General features: G+C 37.6%; 1 protein-coding gene across 1 annotated transcript; it reads right to left on the bottom strand.

Moving 5' to 3' along the window:
* Positions 1–12,047: 12,047 nt before the first annotated feature.
* Positions 12,048–18,385, bottom strand: fgf4 (fibroblast growth factor 4). The gene is made up of 3 exons (XM_053512641.1): positions 17,771–18,385; positions 16,413–16,516; positions 12,048–15,494 (listed from the first exon to the last, which is right to left on the bottom strand). Exons 1-3 carry the CDS (start codon positions 18,045–18,047, stop codon positions 15,318–15,320), a joined length of 558 nt encoding a protein of 185 aa, XP_053368616.1. The 5' UTR covers positions 18,048–18,385; the 3' UTR covers positions 12,048–15,317.
* Between the last annotated feature and the right edge of the window lie 621 nt (positions 18,386–19,006).

Raw genomic sequence — 19,006 nt, forward strand, 5'->3', positions numbered from 1 at the left:
TACAGCATTTATATTATTATTTCTGCCTTTTGATCCAGATGATTACTACATTCAGCGGAGACTAAATATATTTTATATGCTTTAAAGATGTAGGACAAGCACCTGTGATCTGTATGTTTCTATGTGGCACAGGTATTATTAGTTGATCTTTTATTGAGTTCATTGCCCTTACAAGCATATAGAGGAGTCACCCGACAAATAATGTAAAAAATTATATTAAAAATAATTTGTTATTTAAGATTATTGGAAAATTATGTATTTTTAATTTAACTGAAAATGCATATGTTTTATATGGTGTATATTTTTTGAGTAATCAACTAATCGTTTAGTTTAAAATGACTTAGCACAAACAAAGCATCTATACAAAAAAGTAGAAATCATTTAATGTTACATGAAATCTAATTTCATCCAAACTAATTTCATCAGCTAAATCCCAAGAATACCAGATTTTAGTACTTACATAGTGATTATACATTTGAGAAATTTGAACGATGTCCGAAAATACTTGTTTTTGTGGCAAAGTATCTTAATTGTATGGAAGAGGTTTATAAATGGGGTTTAGAGAAATGTTAGTATTACAAGAAAAGAATTAAAAAAATGAATAATGTAACTTATTATTAGGGCTGTGGTTAGCAGTTTTTCTTTCTTGAGTTCTTCCTGTATGAAATAGCTCTCTCTTTCTCTCTCTCTCTCACACACACACACACACACACAAACTGCATAGCTGCAGCCTGTTCATAGAAAACGATTGTAGTGACTTAAATTAAACAGTGATAAGAGAGAAAAAAATAGAAACCCAGAACAGAAATATTCTTATAAAAAATTTATTTACACACTGGGTGTGGAATTTATTTTAATTAGCTTAAAAAAAACGAATACATCATCAAATACATTTTCAACATAATCTTCTTTCCTTTAAATACACTTTCGTATTCCCTCATGTATTCCCTCCAGTAAGAGTTTTAGGCTGAACTGCGCGCCATGAATATACCATTGTCTTCACTTCTTCATTAGAACTTTATCCTTATAGGGCTGCATTCAGGGGACCAATCAGGTAAAAATCCGATCGAGCAAGATCATAGTTCCATATTTTTTTATGTTTACTTTCCGGCTCGTAGTAATGAATCCATGTCTCGTTACCAGTTATTATTTTCCTTAAGAAACCTTTTGTTCGCAGATATCCAAAAGCTTATGTTTATGCTCTTCCATGAGTTGTTACGGCACCAGGTACACCCTCAGGCCACACAGATCTAAGTAGTCCACACTGCTCTGTTTTATGCAAATCAGAAGTGGGCCATCCATTTTTCCTCGCACTGCAGTTACAAATGAACTGATGTAACTCGTTCACATCTGCACAGCGGTGACTGGAGAGACAGCAGCCTTGAATGGAAAGCGCTAAAAAAAAGTCCAACCAACAGAAGTTTTATTATAGTGTGTATAAGTTTTGCCTCACCTGTTGAGTGATTGATTGATTAATTGATTGATTAATTGATTGATCGATCGATTGATTGATTGATTGATTGATTGATTGATTGATTGATTGATTGAAAAGTTCTATCAATCAATATAATTTATGACTCACCCTTGTAGATTGATTGATTGATTGATTGATTGATTGATTGATTGAAAGGTTCAAATAAAGAAAAAAGATAGAAAGAAAGATTGAAAAGAAAACTAAAATGAAATAGATAGATAGATAGATAGATAGATAGATAGATAGATAGATACATACATACATACATACATACATATTTTAAAAATATAAGACAGTTAAAAACATAAAAGAAAGCGTAATAACAAAAGAGAGATAAAAGAAAGGAAGAATGAAAGATCTGAAATATAGTACATTGAAAAGAGAAGCATTGGAAAAATGAAAGAGAGAAAGAAAGAAAAAAGAAAGAAAGAAAGAAAGAAAGAAAGAAAGAAAGAAAGAAAGAAAGAAAGGAAAACAGCTGGATAGACTGAAAAGGAGTGAAAACGTATAAAAAAAGAAAGAAAGCATAAAACATTAAAAAGTAAAGGATGCATTGAAAAGAAGAATGCAAGCAAGCGAACAAGCAAGGAAAGAAAGAGAAAGAATAAGGAGAGGTAAATGGTAAAACAGATGTAAATGGGTCATTATGAGCACAGCACAAAGCAGAACACCCCTACCCTGCATGGCTAAAGTACGTGTGTGTGTGTGTGTGTGTGTGTGTGTGTGTTAGCGGATGAGATCTAGTGAACACACACCACCAGCAGGTCACCTTAAACAGATAATGTGCCCTTTCCCCCTCGCTGCTCTTTACTCTTTGCTTCTTGCACTTTTTTTATGAAGTGTCGGGACCAGCAGTGTGGCAAGTTTAGTTTGCACAAGGTTAAACAGTAGCCTGCTCTTACCAAACCAGCTCCATTCATGAAAATTCCGTTCTGTTTTACAGTCTCCTTTCTCAGACTTTACTGGTGCGCGAACATCATGTCCTTATTTTTCATTCATTGAAGCTATTCTGCCTTTTACGTAACGATCACGCTAAATATTAATCGGTACTTTACAGTCTTACACTCCACACAGAACCTCCACTAATAATTATTCACCGGTTATTTTATGTCAAAGTCGGTAGATGGCGCTCTATTACAATATTAGGCTAACCTATACACTTCAGTACTGCGCTTGCACTTGCTCGTGTTGCTGAGGTGGTACTATCAAAGAGTACACCTTTTGCATCTGTAACATAAATCAAGTAGAATTGCGACTGTACGTTTAAGAATAATTTGAGCCACATAATTGGACTCATTTAGGGTTAGGGTCACCACATTATCCACATCAGGGTCATGGTGGGTCTGTTAAACACTCGAGGTGATGCTGGAATACATGCCAATCCATCATAGGGCACCTTTAGCACCACTAATTCACACCTAGGGGTAATATGTCTTAGCAAATCCACCTACTGGTATGCTTTGGGAGGTGGTTAGAAACTGGAGAATCCAAAGGGGGCAGCACTTAGACATGAGGACAGAAGACTTGGACATGCACAGAAACTCTGTACAGACTGTAATATGAGCTCAGGAGAGAACACAGGAATGTAAGGCGGCTCTGCCACCCCAAGAACCAATAATGTACCATAATGTTTTACACAGAAGCAAATTAAAGGTACGCCACATTGGCCTTCATATTAAGAAAAATATATAGCTTAGCATAGGAGTAAGTCAGCCAATGGGACATTCTTCTTTAAAAAAGAGATCACAGGTATCTTTCGCCTATATGATCAGTTAGCCTCATAGTTCGAACTACGGGGAGCTTTGGGACCTCGGTTCCACTGAAAAGAACATGAACTCTCTTAAAAGCCACACCTGTGATGCTTACAGAGAGCTTTAAAAATGTCCACATTTGTGATATAGGTTAAACCTTATTTTCCATAAATTCCTGAAATAAGGGGGTACACCCTGGATGAGGTGCCATTTCATCATAGAGCAAACACAGAAATACACACTCACACGCTCATTCACAGGAGAGAACACTGGAACAACTGCAGGCAATTTTGGGAATGTCAAATAGCTTAATCTGCATGTCTTTTGCCTGTGAGAGAAAACCGGAGTACCCGGAGGAAACCCACCAAGCAGGAGGAGAATGCAAACTCCATAAACACAGAAATCGAACCAGAACTGTCAAGGTTTTCCAACATCTGTTGGACAAAATTTAATGCATATTCCTGCTGTGGCCATCCATGCGTGGTGGTGCTGTACTCAAATTACTAGATGTACAGAGCCACCTGAACTCCTCATCACTGCATGGGGTGTAGTCTTAATAAACTTAATAAACTGTAAGTCATTAATTAGGAAAACAAACTGTTGTTCCGGGGCGGCTTATGCATAGTCAAAACAGCCCTTCTTGCTTTGACAATGAAACAGCCTTGCTTGCTTGGACAATTTGATTCACACACAAAAAAAAACAGTGATGAAGAGGTGTGTATAAAAGCCAAAAGATGTTACCTGTGTCCCTTTGTGCCTTGTGGATATGTTCTGTGTTTGCTCTGATTAGGCTATTAAACTTTGTGCATGATTCTTATGTTGGTGTTATTGTGCCTATATGGAATGCTACTGGTGGTCACTGAGAAGTCGTGGTGCGCACTAGTCAGGCTCCCCAAAAGTTTCTGTGTAATTCAAACCTTGGATAGCCTGGTTATTGTACTGCCAACTTGAAAGATTTCTCCCTTTTCTTGGAAAGACCAAGTTTGTAAGCCCCCCAAAATCATGCCATCAACACTTCTGTAGTGTAAAATAGAAAAAAAAAAAAAACATCCTGACTAGTCTACCTTGAGCTCTGTATCTGATCAACCATCACTCTTGGGCCGCAATGCATTACTGTAATAATTTTAGATTTCCCAGTAAAGTAACTAATGCAAACATTATAAATACAATTTTAAATTGCGTCTGTTTGGTTATGTATGCAGGATGGGAGAAATAGAATTAACCAGATTGATGATAAAAAAAATGGAAACAGTGAGTAGGAAGACCATCAAGAAGATGGATTAATGAGATCAAATAATAGATAGGAGTAGGGGAGTAGACAGCAATAAATAGGGTTAAGAAAAGAAGAGGATTCTGGAAAATATCAGAATAGGAAATCACTATTGGCCTCAATGATTCCTAGATGGATTACAGAGGATCATAGATAAATTAATAGAATACGTAAAGTAATATTAATTTTGAAAATAGTAACAAAAGTTAAAAAGTTAAGTTTGGCTGCACACATTTAGTCTTCTCTCATATACATTTTAGCATAGACAGGTGTTAAGGTGTAGCAGTCTTTGGAGAAAAGTATTTTGGGAATGGACCAGATCCACCCGATTATGTGCACGCCATTCAAAACAGGCCTTCTAGCTCTGCCAAGGAGAACCACAATTGGCAATGTGTTGTGCCATGACAAACCTCTCCCTGATGCCACTGCCCTGGGTTTATGCACCATCTTGAAAGTACATCAGCAGCACCTTCGTGTACTCACATAGTAAAGAATTGGACAGTATGGACCTTCTGAACAGGTTAATAAATTTAAAGGAATCCCTCCTTTTGAAATGCAAAGTCTAGTGTTTCAGCAGCATCAGTGTCCAAGAAAAAAGGCAATTTTTGATAAGTTTTTGTGATTTGGAGAAGTTCAGTTTTAAACCTTATAGCACACTGATAAATGCTAATTCTGCTTAACTTCTGCTTAGACCTAATTCTAATTGTCTTTAGGAACTAATTTAATCTTCTCAAACCTAGAATTATATGAAAAAAGAAAATCTTGTTTTGAATAAGAAAGTAAGTCAAGTAGAACTCCCTTTGTGATTGTTCCTCTGTCCATTTGAGAACAAACTCTAAACTTAGAGAAACAAGTTCGCAAGGGTCAGAAATTGTCAAGGCCTTCCACTACAGATTTTCCCCCTGGACACAGCTGTGATGTATTCATTGGCCAGTGGGTGATATTTTCAGCTGTGTAGTATACTTTGTGTCCATTACAATTGAAATATGATGCAAATAAAATAAGTATTTAAAAAGGTGTTCTAAGATTCTATTTAAAAAAAATATTAGGGCTTCCCCTAGCGAACAACCAAATGCTTCCAAGATAAAATTTTTGGAGGTGTGTACTTCTTTTACAAATGCATAACCATGTACAGTAACTAGATTATCAAGCATAAATTTCAATGGGCACTGAGGATTTAGTAAGGGAGGTATTAGATCATTGTAATCATTCATGGTCCCAAGACTGAATAATTTCCTTGCCTGGAAATATCAGCTATTTAATTGGAAACAGCCGATTATTTCATCAACCAGTGACATCACACATTATTTGCAGCCTACTTTTTTCCTGCAAGTTTGAAATACTAAGCGTCTTGACCTTATCTCAGCCACATTGTTGACTTATGTTGTCACTGCAGAATAGTACCAGGGCACAAAAGGGCAGTAGAGGGCTCACATTTATATGGACGGATTTCATTGTTCAGTCTCTTCCCTCTCATGATCTCAGCCCATTCATAAAAAATGTTAACACTCTCCAATCACATGGAGACATTGCAGTACAATCTGTCTATTTGTACTCCCTTGTGCAATAATGTTCTGTAGATCAAAGGTTATGTTGGGTGTATTTCCTGTCCATGTTACATCCTAATGAGCCATAATGGCAACTGACAAAAACTGTAAATAAAAAATATTTATGCCACATTGATCAGTATCGTATGGGATACATATCTGCTGGGATACGTCTGGAGGTCTTGCACGAGCATGGCAGTGCATTGGAGTAAACAATAATGATGCACTGATATCAAGAGATCATCTTTAAAATAAACAGTTACACGGGATGTTTACTTTTGGGTCGATAATTGTGGGTCAAACATTTCATGAAATTTTTTAGACACTGCTTTTTATACAGGACAAATGCCAGGCCTATTGGACATGATGGTCAGACTTTAACACTTTTTTTTTTTTTGTATTAAGTAATACAAAAATGGCTGGATAGTTGTCATTAATACATAAAACAATAAAAAAAAAGGGGGGGGGGAAGATTCAACTGGATGTTAAGAATATTAAAAATTGCATTCAGTAAGATTATATATAAAAGTAAAATATAAAATTGGAAATATAATGGTGTAGTTATGCTACACTTTGTAAAACCCTGTACCATAGTTTGAAATTCAGGAAAATCAAGAAACAATAGACTTAAAATAATAATGGGTAAAAATGTAAAAATTTGAATGGAAAATAAAGTAGTTCATTATTTTTATTATCTTTATTATTTTCCTCATTTCACTGATAGATGTGCCTGGAAACTGTTTACTGGTCATGTAGTTCAGTCCTTTAGTGCATAAAAACAAAAACACTGTATGAAGGTACTATACTGTTGTGATATATAAAACTAGCAATAAAATTGTGCAGGAATGTTTAAAGGAAACAGGAGGCTAGCAGTAGAGTGATGCCAAATTTTGCTCCAACATTATGGGCAGCACAAATTGTATAAAGCATGTGACATACAGTAGACATATCAATTGTAAAATTACTTACTATATTTAACGGTAGGATACATTAATAATATATAAATGACCCAAAAATACATGCCATATGGGTCTAAATTGATCTAATTGTACTAGTTCATAAGTACAAGAGGTGGTCTATGTCTTTAAGGCCACCTTGTAAGCAAGCAAATGTCTATCTGTTGCCCTCTTGTGGAAATCTCGGTCAGATCACAGTGGCATATAACCTCACATCCACTGATCAAAAAAACCCCAGATATAATAGTGTTTCTACTATTCCATACACACGTCTTCATCCCGCTGTACATCTCATTGTGCTCATTGACTAGACCCACATGCGCACTCAGCAGACTGTCTGTGCAGGCTGTTAAGGGACTGATTAGGCCTCTGATTTGCTTGCATGTTCCCCCACCAATGCCTCATCAAGGCTGTGTATGCAGGCACTCAGAATTCACTTTGAAGCTCAAAACCCTGTTTTGACTATGATGCCTCTTGTTCTTCGTTGTGCTGTGATTGACTTTGTTGGTGTTACTTTGATTAAAACCACGTGAAAGCCTCCCTCTCTCACTCTTTAAAGAGCCCAAGTAAATGACTGTCAGGATTACTGCCAAATTCAGGGTGTTTTGTTTGCTCCTCTGACTCTTTTAATGTCTTGCCTTCGTTTGAGTTTTTGCACTTACATGTTTGTGTTCACGTTAAAACTACTCCCTTTCTTGAGCATCTTATTTGAGAAATTGTGTTCGTATCCAGAAGGGAAATAGAAAACTGGACATATTGACTCATCTCAGTAGATGTTCATGCATGACATTTATATTAATGCCTGTTTTTTTTATTTACCAGTTCACCTCTGAGTTCAAGTTCAAGTTCCCAAGGGAAAGCTGTGCCGTTAAAAAGGCTATTTGGGAGTTTTGGATCCTTGTCTACTTGCCTGGAGATGTCATGTGTAAAGAGACTGGCAGGCCTGTTCCAATACCTGCAACGGCAAGCTGCCTGATTACAGGGTAAGGATCTGCATTGTTTCCCCTGCCCTAATGCCCCAGTGCACAGCTTTAAGCACGGTTCACAGTGAATGAGCTGGTTAGGATGTTCACAGCCATTTGAAGTGCCTTGTCTTTATGAGCAAACATCTGGAGTGTCCCAAACAGACACCTTGCAGCTGCCCCTACAAAGAGAGCACAGGGTAAAAACACTCTAAATACAGCCTTTGGTCTGTGCTGCCAAATACATCGGTCTCACTCTTCTCTGCATCTGTAACAACATGCAAAAACACATCTCACAGCACCTCACAGCAATGGGTGCAGTATAAACAATACCACATCACATACTGTATGTGCAAACTAGGTGTCTTATGAAAAATTATGAAAAAGTTATGGTACAAATACCGTATTACCCAATATCATAATTCAGGCGTTAAATAATATGTTTGAGGAAATGTTAAAGCAGCCATTTTCAGAGAAAACACATTTTCTTTAATTTGTTCCTGATATTTAGTTGATACAGATAATAACATTAAACATAGTGAAATGTGCTTAAACACAATTATCTCAACCAGTATAGCATTACATTAATTACCTAATTAAGTTCTCCTTATAGTGGTTTGGTGTTACTCCAATATACACTCACCATTCACTTTATGAGGAGCAACTGTACACCTGTGTACAATCATATGTCAGCTGTGCAGGTGCAGAATTCTAATACTGGTCAAGTGTTTTAGATAATGTTCAAAGTGAACTTCAAAAGACATTACATAAAATGATGCAAAAAAAATGTATATGCAGGAAAAAAAAAGCTTGTTAATAAGAGAAATCAGAGAACAAAGGCCAGACTAGTTTAAGCTGACAGAAAGGCTACAGCAATTTAAATAACCACTCTTTACAACTGTGGTAAGCAGGTCAAGCCTAGAGGTAAGTTGGCTAGCAACCAAGAATGAGAACACTTGACACAGACACATTACCTGGTCTTTTTTCAATTTTCAAAAAAAAAAAGGTTTGATGAACATGTAGCAATAAATTGAACAATTTAAACTGTATCTGCATTATATAATGCAGTTCTATTGCTTCCACATTATTGGTTATTTAAATAATTGCATGAATGCACAGCTGTACAGGTTTTCCTAATGACATGGAGGTGACAGAGCTAAACAAGGAGCAAAACAAATGATTTGTTATTTATTTAAATTTTTTTAAATATTTAACAAGATGTGAAACTGAAACAGAAGAATCAAGAAATGTATTATCAGTTGAGAGTTTCAGTTTAAGCAGTTTGTACGAACCTTACATGTTGTATGAATTAATTTATTAGCAATCACTTAATAGTATTTTAAGTATATTTCTTTGTTTATTTGATGCTTTTGGATTATATCCAGTTAATTGTTAAAAAGATGACTAGTGAACTAATGGACATACAGTATAATATGCATTTTTTTTTTGTGATTGCTCATTGTATATTGCTTTTAATATATTTTTAATGCCAGTTTATGTAAGAGTGTGTTAAGGAATTCAGGATAGGGTTCAGCGTAGAGCAGGCGATGCCGTTCAAGGGTGGAGCAGGTGCTTGTTGGTAGTTACTTGTGGCCCAGACCGGGTGTGGGAATTTGAATTCATGCATCAGGCTGATTTGCTTCAGTTGAGCTCAACCCATCCCCCAGTTATGTTAATCGTTTCAGCAGTCTTGTTGCTATTTTCTATCACAAGCCACTTACCATAAAGAATTCCAAATTCTGTTACTGTTGAAATTGTAAAATGAATTTAACCAAAATTAAACTTAAACATTAAAAATAAGCTCTTAAGACAACTCAATAATTTACTATTAATAAACAATCCATAGTTTAGAGTAATTATTATTATTATTATTATTATTATTATTATTATTAGCCATCTAGTCCTGTTAAAAGTTAGAAACTGTATAAATCTACCTAGCAATAGATAGATAGATAGATAGATAGATAGATAGATAGATAGATAGATAGATAGATAGATAGATAGATTCTCTTACTTTTACAGTAGCTGTTTCTTCTGTTTTCACATCATCCCTATTTTTAACGTGACATCGGAAATGATGTTAATTCGGAAGAACAGTCTAGTAATTGAGGCCACCCACAGGTAAAGACTGAAACCTACATAAGAAGCCCCCATCATTATGGATCATTTCAATGGGATAAAAAAAGTTTAGGAAGGAAGTGGAATTTATTCACAGACATTGTACATTACCATAAAATTGAATTTCACAGCAAGAATTAAAGAGCATCTGACAATTTTGCACAAATAAATCCATTTTCAATAAATAAAAAAAGCTTTTTTTAGTTCATGATGGCTGTATATAAATGGAAGATAAGAATAGATCTGACCATCACCTGAGTCAGTGGTTAACCCAAATTTGAATGTTCAGTTTTAATAGACTGCACTGATTTTACTATGGAATAAGCAAGTCAACAACTTATTTATAACATTTTATATGAAATGACATAAAGGCTGAGACCTTACTACTTGTAATATGACTAAATGCTGTATCTAAACTATAATCTGTGCGTACTATTACTATTCCTGTAAGAATATGTGCCTTATTTTGTTACAGTAGGTGGTGTGTAGGCTATATATACGAATAAGCTAAGCACTAGCAACACATTTTCCTCAACATCTGCCTGAGCTCTTCTCCTGGAGTTCCAATCACCAACTAGTCAATTAGCAGCCAATGCACTTCCTGTTAGCAAACGCATTGTTGTGAGCTGTTTCAGCCAACGGGGTGCCCTGTGAAGTCTTTGTCCTGGAGAACTTGAAAGGCCTGTTGTGATATAAAGGCAGTTTCGGGACCAAACTGTTTAGTGGAGAAAAGGCACTTGAGAGGCGGTTGGATGTTTATTTGGTTGACAGACGACGGAGCTGACGCAGGTAGGTGGAACAGGGCAGCTATTTTAAGGGGGGCCTTTACAACCCTCATACATTCTGTTTATTGGAGCAGAAAGTTGTCATTCTTTCAGGCAATGACAGAGCTCCATTTAGCTACAGCTCATGGCTAGGAATACTTGTGTATTAAGTGACCACACCTGTCTCTGTTTGCCTGCTCTTTTGTTGTGGCAAGTTGTTTATTCGAATAGAAGTTTGTGGATGCTGTGGATTCACTAACACTATCAAGAACCTTTTGGAAGTCATTTCTTTTTCTAGACATGGATGGTGGGAATGTTAATGAATTTGTAATGGTGCTTCTTAGAAATCAGCAGTCATTATCTACTTTTTTTAGTAAATTGCCCAATTACATTTCCACTAAGACCACTAAGTCCACTAATTGTTTCAGATTTAAACAATTAAACAGTTTTGAGGCTTCTTTAGTCATTTAAGTCCATTGTAAAAGACCTATTCTGACCCTAGATCTATTTATTTTGTTTATTAGGTGATAAGAGGTAACATTAAAATGCCAGGGAGACCTTAGACCAACAGGGACTCTATTAACTTTTTTAACTGGTGGTGTATTGTCATAAATGGTGCGTCCGAAGAACGTCAGGAAAGTAAAGTTGCTGTACAAGATTGTAAAAATCCCTTCATTAGTCAACACTCAGAAAAAGGAAAGGCCCTCTTCAGCTCTCCTTTCAGGGAAGTGCATGCCTGGAAGGGCAGAGACTCATTCCCTCCTGCACCCTCCCAGGCGTCTACTGCATGAAGCTTTCTGAACTAAAAGGGGGGGTTACACTCCTGGGAGTGACCGTTTGGCCTATAAGCCACCCAATCTGCAAACCAGGCCCTGGACAAAGTAAACAAAGGCAAGACAGTGACTTGGCACTGCTGTCCCTGCAAAAATGCTGCCCACGCATAGTCTAGCAGTGTCTACAAGCATATTTTTAGGCTCACCAACAAACTTTGTTTTCTATACTTAAACACCAAAGTGACCTATTCTTACTAGTGTTTTATGCAACCAAGGACTATTGATGCCTGGTTAACATGATGCTGTAGTATGCCAGCTGTGGATGTGGTTTGTGGGAATGGGTTAAACCCTACATCTGCTCAGCCCTGCTTTTTCCTCGAAAAGGAGGCATTAAAAGCACACAGCTCTTTGTTTTTTTTGTTCTGAGCTTTATTAACTTGCACTTAAGTTAGGATATTGTCATGTGCACAGCACATACATCACAGTGTTGAACAGCAACTGTATAAAACTACAGACAACATTTGATAAATGTCAACAAGGTTTAGAGCACACCAACAGACAGCCAACAGCTTCACCAGAGATGCAGAGAAATGGCCATATTGAAAGAAATTGAAAGAAATAAAAATTAATAGTTTATTTTCATACTGTTTATATATTTTTAAGTACAACTTACAGTATAAAAATTGACATTATGTTATTAGTAATGGTTGTGAAGTGGCTAATTAGATTAAGCAATGATGCGTTTCTGTTCATTCATTATCGCTACCGTCGGAGTGCTTGGTCATGCTTGTTGATACTGAGAGCTTTTGGTTAAGCAAATCTAGTCCGGTTGATTTGTATCTGTTCCAGATCATGATGAGGGTCAGAGAAGCTATTTGCCTTCACTGAGCATCCAGCCAATTGTAAACAATATCCACAATGATGCAAAACAGCTCCATTTGGAAAGAGGTTTGACATGACTCTAGGAAAGGAAGAAGTAAGGAGAGGGAAATTGCTCCTCTGACACAACAACATTTCAGATAAATGAAACAAATTTTTTTTAAAATCAACATAATCAGGTAAAACAAAAACATAAATATTAGTAATGCAGAATGTTGTATGATGCAAAATAGTGGATTTCAACAAATACTGTAATACATAGTCCCCTTATTCTTCTCCAAGATTTCTCAGTAGATATGGCTGTTATTTCTTTTAACGCCTTTTGTTCTTGGGTCAGTCTAACAAGGGATTTTCATTCAAATTTGAACCTATGTACTAGTCAGAATTAACTCTATTAATCCATTCACCCGCTTTTATCTATCCACGTTCACCATATAACACAAAACATGGGACGTAAATTAATTAAAGAACATTCTATAATTTTTTTCATGCTATTTTCATTTTGTACCTATAACAAACAAAAGTAATAACAAGGAATGCTTAGTTTGAGATCATCTCAGTCTAAATGGATTTGATTAAACTGTATTCTGTTTCTTCTCCTGAAACACCCAATCTAAAAAGCAGCCACTCGGCATTTCTCCAATTTACGCAATGAACTATTTAACAAAATATATAAAGAAAAATATAGGGTTACCGGTCAAGCATATAGTGCAGTCTCACAGCTGTCTTCAAATATTTCCACCATGATTATCATTTCTAAAAGTAAATCACAGGGTAAAGATAGCTCAAACGTGACAAGGCGCAGCTAGTGGCCTTCCAGGACTTCAGCTGAGGGGCGATGCAGCAACAGGAAAAACATTTGCCGTCAGCAAAACTGGGAAGAGGAGTCTGTCGGTCAACAACGCTATGAGGTAGAGAATGACTGAAAGGGACATATGTCTCCTTTGAACTTATCAAATTATTTTTAAAAATATAAATAAATAAAAGAATTAACCACAAGACAGTTAAAACAGTTGAATATGAATATGTGACTATATGTTTTTCAAACCAACTTTTCCTGATTTTATGCTTTTTCTCAGACCTGAACACACTTCTACCAAGCAATCAAAAATGCTGAACAAGTGGTACACACGTGCTGAGAGCTTGGATTAAGCAATATGTCCATCTAGGGGTCCTTGAGGATAGAGTAAATGTTCAACTCCATGGCCAATTTTCCATACATTTCATGTTCTTTTATCAGTACATATGAATACTGATCTCTCTCTCTCTCTCTCTCTCTCTCTCTCTCTGTATCTATTTATCTACAACGCTTCCCTGAACACCATGATGACCTGTAATGTACTACAGGTAAGGCTGAATTAAATTGAATTTGTATGAAGTGGTCTGGATTTCCTTGAAGATCTTATCTTTCTTATCTGATCTTATCTTTCTTATAGATCTGACAATGATTGACAGCAGATAAGTTCAGAGTTCAGACCCCCAACCCTATCAGCCCTCCACACCCCACCTCACCCCATTGGAGCAAAGCTAAAAACAGATTTAAGGGGTGTAGGACTTCAACAGCCCACTTTCAGTGGCCGAGAGTAAGCCGATACTGTTTCGGTTAGACCCCCAGAGCTCGGACATTGGACAATGGCTTCAGTGCGTAATACCATTGGGGTTGGTACAATTACACAAGTCAAGAAACTTGAACTAATCCTGTGTTCATGCTAATCCTGCAATTCACATATGCCACTTTGGAAGTCATGGATATGACTTGGAGCATGTTCAAGTACTTAATAAGGTAACCAAACAAAATACTGTCTCAGAAATAGTCAAACTAAACTAATCTTTTGCCTTCTACTGGAGTGGTGTGGTAACATTATGTAGCTGTATGTATGTATTATCTTTTTATATCATTAACATGGTATAAAATTATGGTATGTTTATACTTTTACGCATAATTTAAGTTCCATAACTGAGCCTTAATGCGTAATGTCCCCTTTACTCTAAAAGCCAATTGAAGTATAATGGATGCACCTTCGCATATAAAGGTACAGTAGATGCACCTTCCCAAATAAATGTACAGTAGGTGTAAAAGATGCATACTAAAGCTACAAATGTGACAAACATAAGCACAGTTTATATGTGAATATATTTCTGAGATAGTACATATTATGTCTTTATATCTTCCCAAGTCTTCACTGTTAAAAAAAATCAATTATTAGACTATATCTAGCTGCAGCATCCCAGCTGCTTGCCAATAGTAATTATAATAATACTTGTGTCCAAGTCATATTGATGAGTTCTTCCATGGGCGTAAATCGTAATTTTGCTCATTTTCGACATGACATGCACTTCATCATAAGTCTACGTCCAAAGGCATATAAAACAGTAGATAAAATTATATAGAAGCGCCAATTTTCACGCATGCGCAGGTGTGGTTTGGTGTGGTTATATGCGGTTTCAGACGTAGCCTATGATTAAGCAGACTTTCCTATCTAGGGATAAAACATCCACCACTCCTTTCCTTACCCCTAAAAACAGTGCAAAAAAAATCATATTGTAGTTAATTGTAGGAATTTCAGGTATTAAACACTCGGTAGCAGCAGAAAGGATAAATAAACAAATAAATTAAAAGTGTTTTTTCCCACACATAAAAAGAGGCTGTTTAAAAGGAAATATAAAACGAACGAATATAAATAGGCTAATATACATGATAATAATAGTGATAATAGTAATAATGCGATACAGTTGACCTCGTGTGTAAGATTTGTGGAAAGTGCATCGTCCGGGTTTTCCCTCAGGATTTGCTGCCTGTGTCGTGCCTCCTTCCGTTTTCGTTCAGATTCTCGGCAAAAAATGTGTCACCGTCATTGCTGTTGACACTCGGTTTCCTTTTTTTGTTTTTCCTGTCCTGCTCAGTCCGATGTACATGCCCGGGTATGCCATGGATTCGTACGCGTTGTAGTTGTTTGCCAAGAGCGTCTCTTTAAACTTGCACTCGTCTGAGTAATGTGCCTGAATGGGGAAAAGAGGGAAGCGGGGTTTACAGTAAAATAATATGCTTAACAAAAAATTATCTAACGTTGGCATAACGTATTATAATGTCGCACTAAACTGCACACTTTATACAGGGAGAGCTCTCGTCGTTTATGTTTTTAATTTCATGGGTGATGTATAAATTTAAAAATGAATTAAGGTACATAAGTTACTTTTAGAGTTTAAAGAGGCATGCACCAGTCTAGAGGTAATTTATACATAAAAGGTAGCCAAGAAAGGGTGTAACATAACAAAGATATTGTGGACCCGCTTGTTAAAACGAAAATGATCTCATAAACATCATGAGCATCTTCAGTAGCCTAAGTTATTCAATATGAGTAATCAAAGCCTTCATATCATCCAAGAGAAAGAAATCTAATTTAAATCTTAACATTGGTAAACATATTGTTGAATCAAATGATATATTTCTGTAAATAGAAATCTCAGAATCTCAGAAGCAAAGCAGTTTATGTCTACTTTGGATTTTAATCCAGGCTTCAGTCTATTTTATGTCCAGACCAAGTCAATCTGAGACTGCTAGTTAGATGGGATGGGATGGATGGGATGAGACAGTTCTGTGTGTGTGTGTGTGTGTGTGTGTATGTGTGTGTGTGTGTGTGTGTTACTTATACACCCAGTATGGGTGGTCCAGACTCTCTGGCCAGTTCATCTTTACTCTGGAGCAGGACAGTAGGTGCACGCAATGCTAAGTATGGAATGCGCGCGTCTGAGTGATGTACTGCGCTCCTGTATCAAAACACGACTATGTGCAATCTCAGGATAGACAAGAGAAGGGGGCGAGGGGTATTATAACTCTAGAACAAGATTACGTGCCATCGGGCACCGATAAGCAAATCTACAGGCGGAAAACGGTCGTAAATCATCTCGTGAACTCACAGATCCGTAGAGTTTCCCTTTGCTGTTCATGGCCACGAATAGCTCGCTCCGGACGCCGTACAGTGTCACGACTCCGCGCTCGACCGGAGATATCTCAAGAAGACCTGCAACCAACAACAAAATACATACATGACCTTGGGTGACTCATATCTGTAGCCATATCGGGCCACTGCGTTTGTAAAGTGTTGGGATTGTTTACATTTTGGGACTCGACAGCATCCTTCTTGAAGGAAACTGCACTTTCCGCTTGTGAAGAGTTTCGCAAACTATCATTCCGTGTGAAGATATTAAGCATTCCTCAGTACTTGCATACTTTCAGACTCCTCTATTAGCTGCTTTATAAAGCACTTTTTAGACTAAATATCTTTCTCTCTGACGCTAGGCAAAAGTTGATGCCTTTTAAACCAAAACTTAAACGCTCAACACTTAAACGAAGTTCACTACACAATATTCCACTTATTGGATTTATTAGACTCCTTATTAGGCTTTTATTATCCCCATTTAATTGAATTTTTTTTAAAGTCAAAAGCATTTTAGGACAAATATGACATATTGTGTATTAGTTAACTTTTGACACACAACGTTTTGCCTTTGCCTAGGCTAAAAATGTGCGTCCTCCTTAGAATGTTGCCTCATACCCTTTATAGAGGTGCTGCAAGCCTTCTGCGTATGCAATGAAAACGTATATGTAATGTATCCCCGTCGAGTTTTATGCATTGCCTTAAAATAGTCCATGGGGACACAAAACAAATCTCAGTATCGATACTGGATACACAACTGGCTGGTGAGCTGCTCTTTGACTGCTGAGCAACTGCTTACCATAGCATGACAGACATATGCTTATTATATATCCTGCGTCTGCTGTGGTTATACATCTTAATCTGGGTTGTCCATTAATTAGACACACACCGAAAACCAAGGGATCAATCCACCGCAATAGATGGGTTTTATCCCAGGTCCGACTTTGGGAACAACTTTACATCTTGGCCCGGTTCCGACACATCTTATGTTACACAGACTTGTGTGGTATTATCAAGGTGCGGAAAGCTTTTATGGACCCAGATGTTGGACCCCGCATGTGGTTTGTTTTACAATAAAACTGAATAATCAGCCAGTTACATTAGTCACCTATTGTATCACCAGATTAGTTGGAAAGTAGAATGTGATTGAATAGATCAGTGCATCAGATCATAAGAATCAAACTATTTCAGAATATACATATTAGGTTAATTTTGACTTCAAATAGCACAGATTTTTTTCTCACTTCAATCGGCTAGTGCTGAAAGAACTAACGTATCCTAATATGTCCTAAGCATTCGGACCAACGGCTCAAAATAGGCCCACATGATGAAACTTACTGTAACGGTTTTCGTTGTGCACCCCAGTAATCCTACCGTCGGGTAATACTTGGAGATGAAACCCAATGCCCACGTTGCAGTAGAGGCGCCGCAGTCTCTTAATGCCCGTGAGATATTCACTGTCCCGGTTGACTTCTCGCTTTTCCCCGGGAATCCGGGCCAAAGAGCGCGAATAAAGAGTCTCCCAGCGTCGCTCCACAGGGAGAGGTGCGCAGCGCACCGAGCTCGCCACGAGCCCCAACACCAGTAACGGCAAGAGGGCCGAATGAACACTCATCCTCCTGACCAACACGGAGGCACGCGTCACTGTCTGCAGGAGTTCAAATGCGCTAAAAATATGCTCTTTGTCTATTTTGGTGTCCACGGTTCCCCCCTCGCCGCCCCCCAAAAAAGATTCCACAGAGCAAAAGCGCTTACTCACAAGCGAAGCTGCGACGAAGCTGCGCTGTTGAGCGACATAAAGTCGCGCTCGATGTGGTAGCGCCCTGAAATCACACTCGAGTCCAAGTTTGCAGGTCCGGGAAGTCGTGTCTTGACCACCGCTCAGCAAAAAAGCTCGGGCATTGCCTAGCCCTACAGTGATGTTTATTATGAAGAATTACATCACGCGGTCGAGCGGCGCATCACGGGGAGACATGAACCACTGACAGCGGACTGAGTCCTTATAACACGCGCGCGTCTGATCTGTGGGGTTTAGCAAGGAGGCAGCGCGCGTGCGTGCGATTGGTCAAGCGCGACGGTGTGTGTGTGTGCGCGCGCGCACACACGCGAGCGAGCGTCCGTGTGCGCTCTCATTCAACAAACGTCATAATAGCGCTTTAAAGATAATGAAAGTTTTATGGCGCGTTATAAACTGAGTAAGTGGGTGTCACGTTACTTAGCTGCTTAGAAGCTTGTGGGCTAGTTATAGCTATACTTCGATATAGTTCTCTACATTGTAAGAAAGAGAAAGGTGAAATGATTTATGTTTGAGAGGATGTCTAATCGGAAATCACCAAAATAACAAACCGTTGTGTCAGCCAAGAGGCAGTTTTCTAAATGAACAATAATAGGAAAAAACAAAAGTCACATTTAATTCATTGCGAAAGATAATTAAAGACGGCTTTCAGAAAAGGAAATTGACTCATGTTCTCTGTGAGAACAATACAATTTTCTCGGAGCAAAAAAAGCATCATAAACTGTACATTTCCTTGTCACTGGTGTGGTATTGTCAAATATGTATACTTTACCTAAAAT

This window comes from Clarias gariepinus, chromosome 15 (genome assembly GCF_024256425.1).
Source record: "Clarias gariepinus isolate MV-2021 ecotype Netherlands chromosome 15, CGAR_prim_01v2, whole genome shotgun sequence".
NCBI lineage: Eukaryota > Metazoa > Chordata > Actinopteri > Siluriformes > Clariidae > Clarias > Clarias gariepinus.

What these genes read in the sequence shown, in the direction of transcription:
- fgf4 (XM_053512641.1), bottom strand. Translation starts at nt 18,047, where the DNA reads ATGAGTGTTCATTCGGCCCTCTTGCCGTTACTGGTGTTGGGGCTCGTG. An exon ending in GCACAACGAAAACCGTTACA is followed by an intron (nt 16,517 to 17,770) that starts GTAAGTTTCATC and finishes TGTTGGTTGCAG; the next exon opens with GTCTTCTTGAGATATCTCCG. An exon ending in AAGGGAAACTCTACGGATCT is followed by an intron (nt 15,495 to 16,412) that starts GTGAGTTCACGA and finishes TTCCCCATTCAG; the next exon opens with GCACATTACTCAGACGAGTG.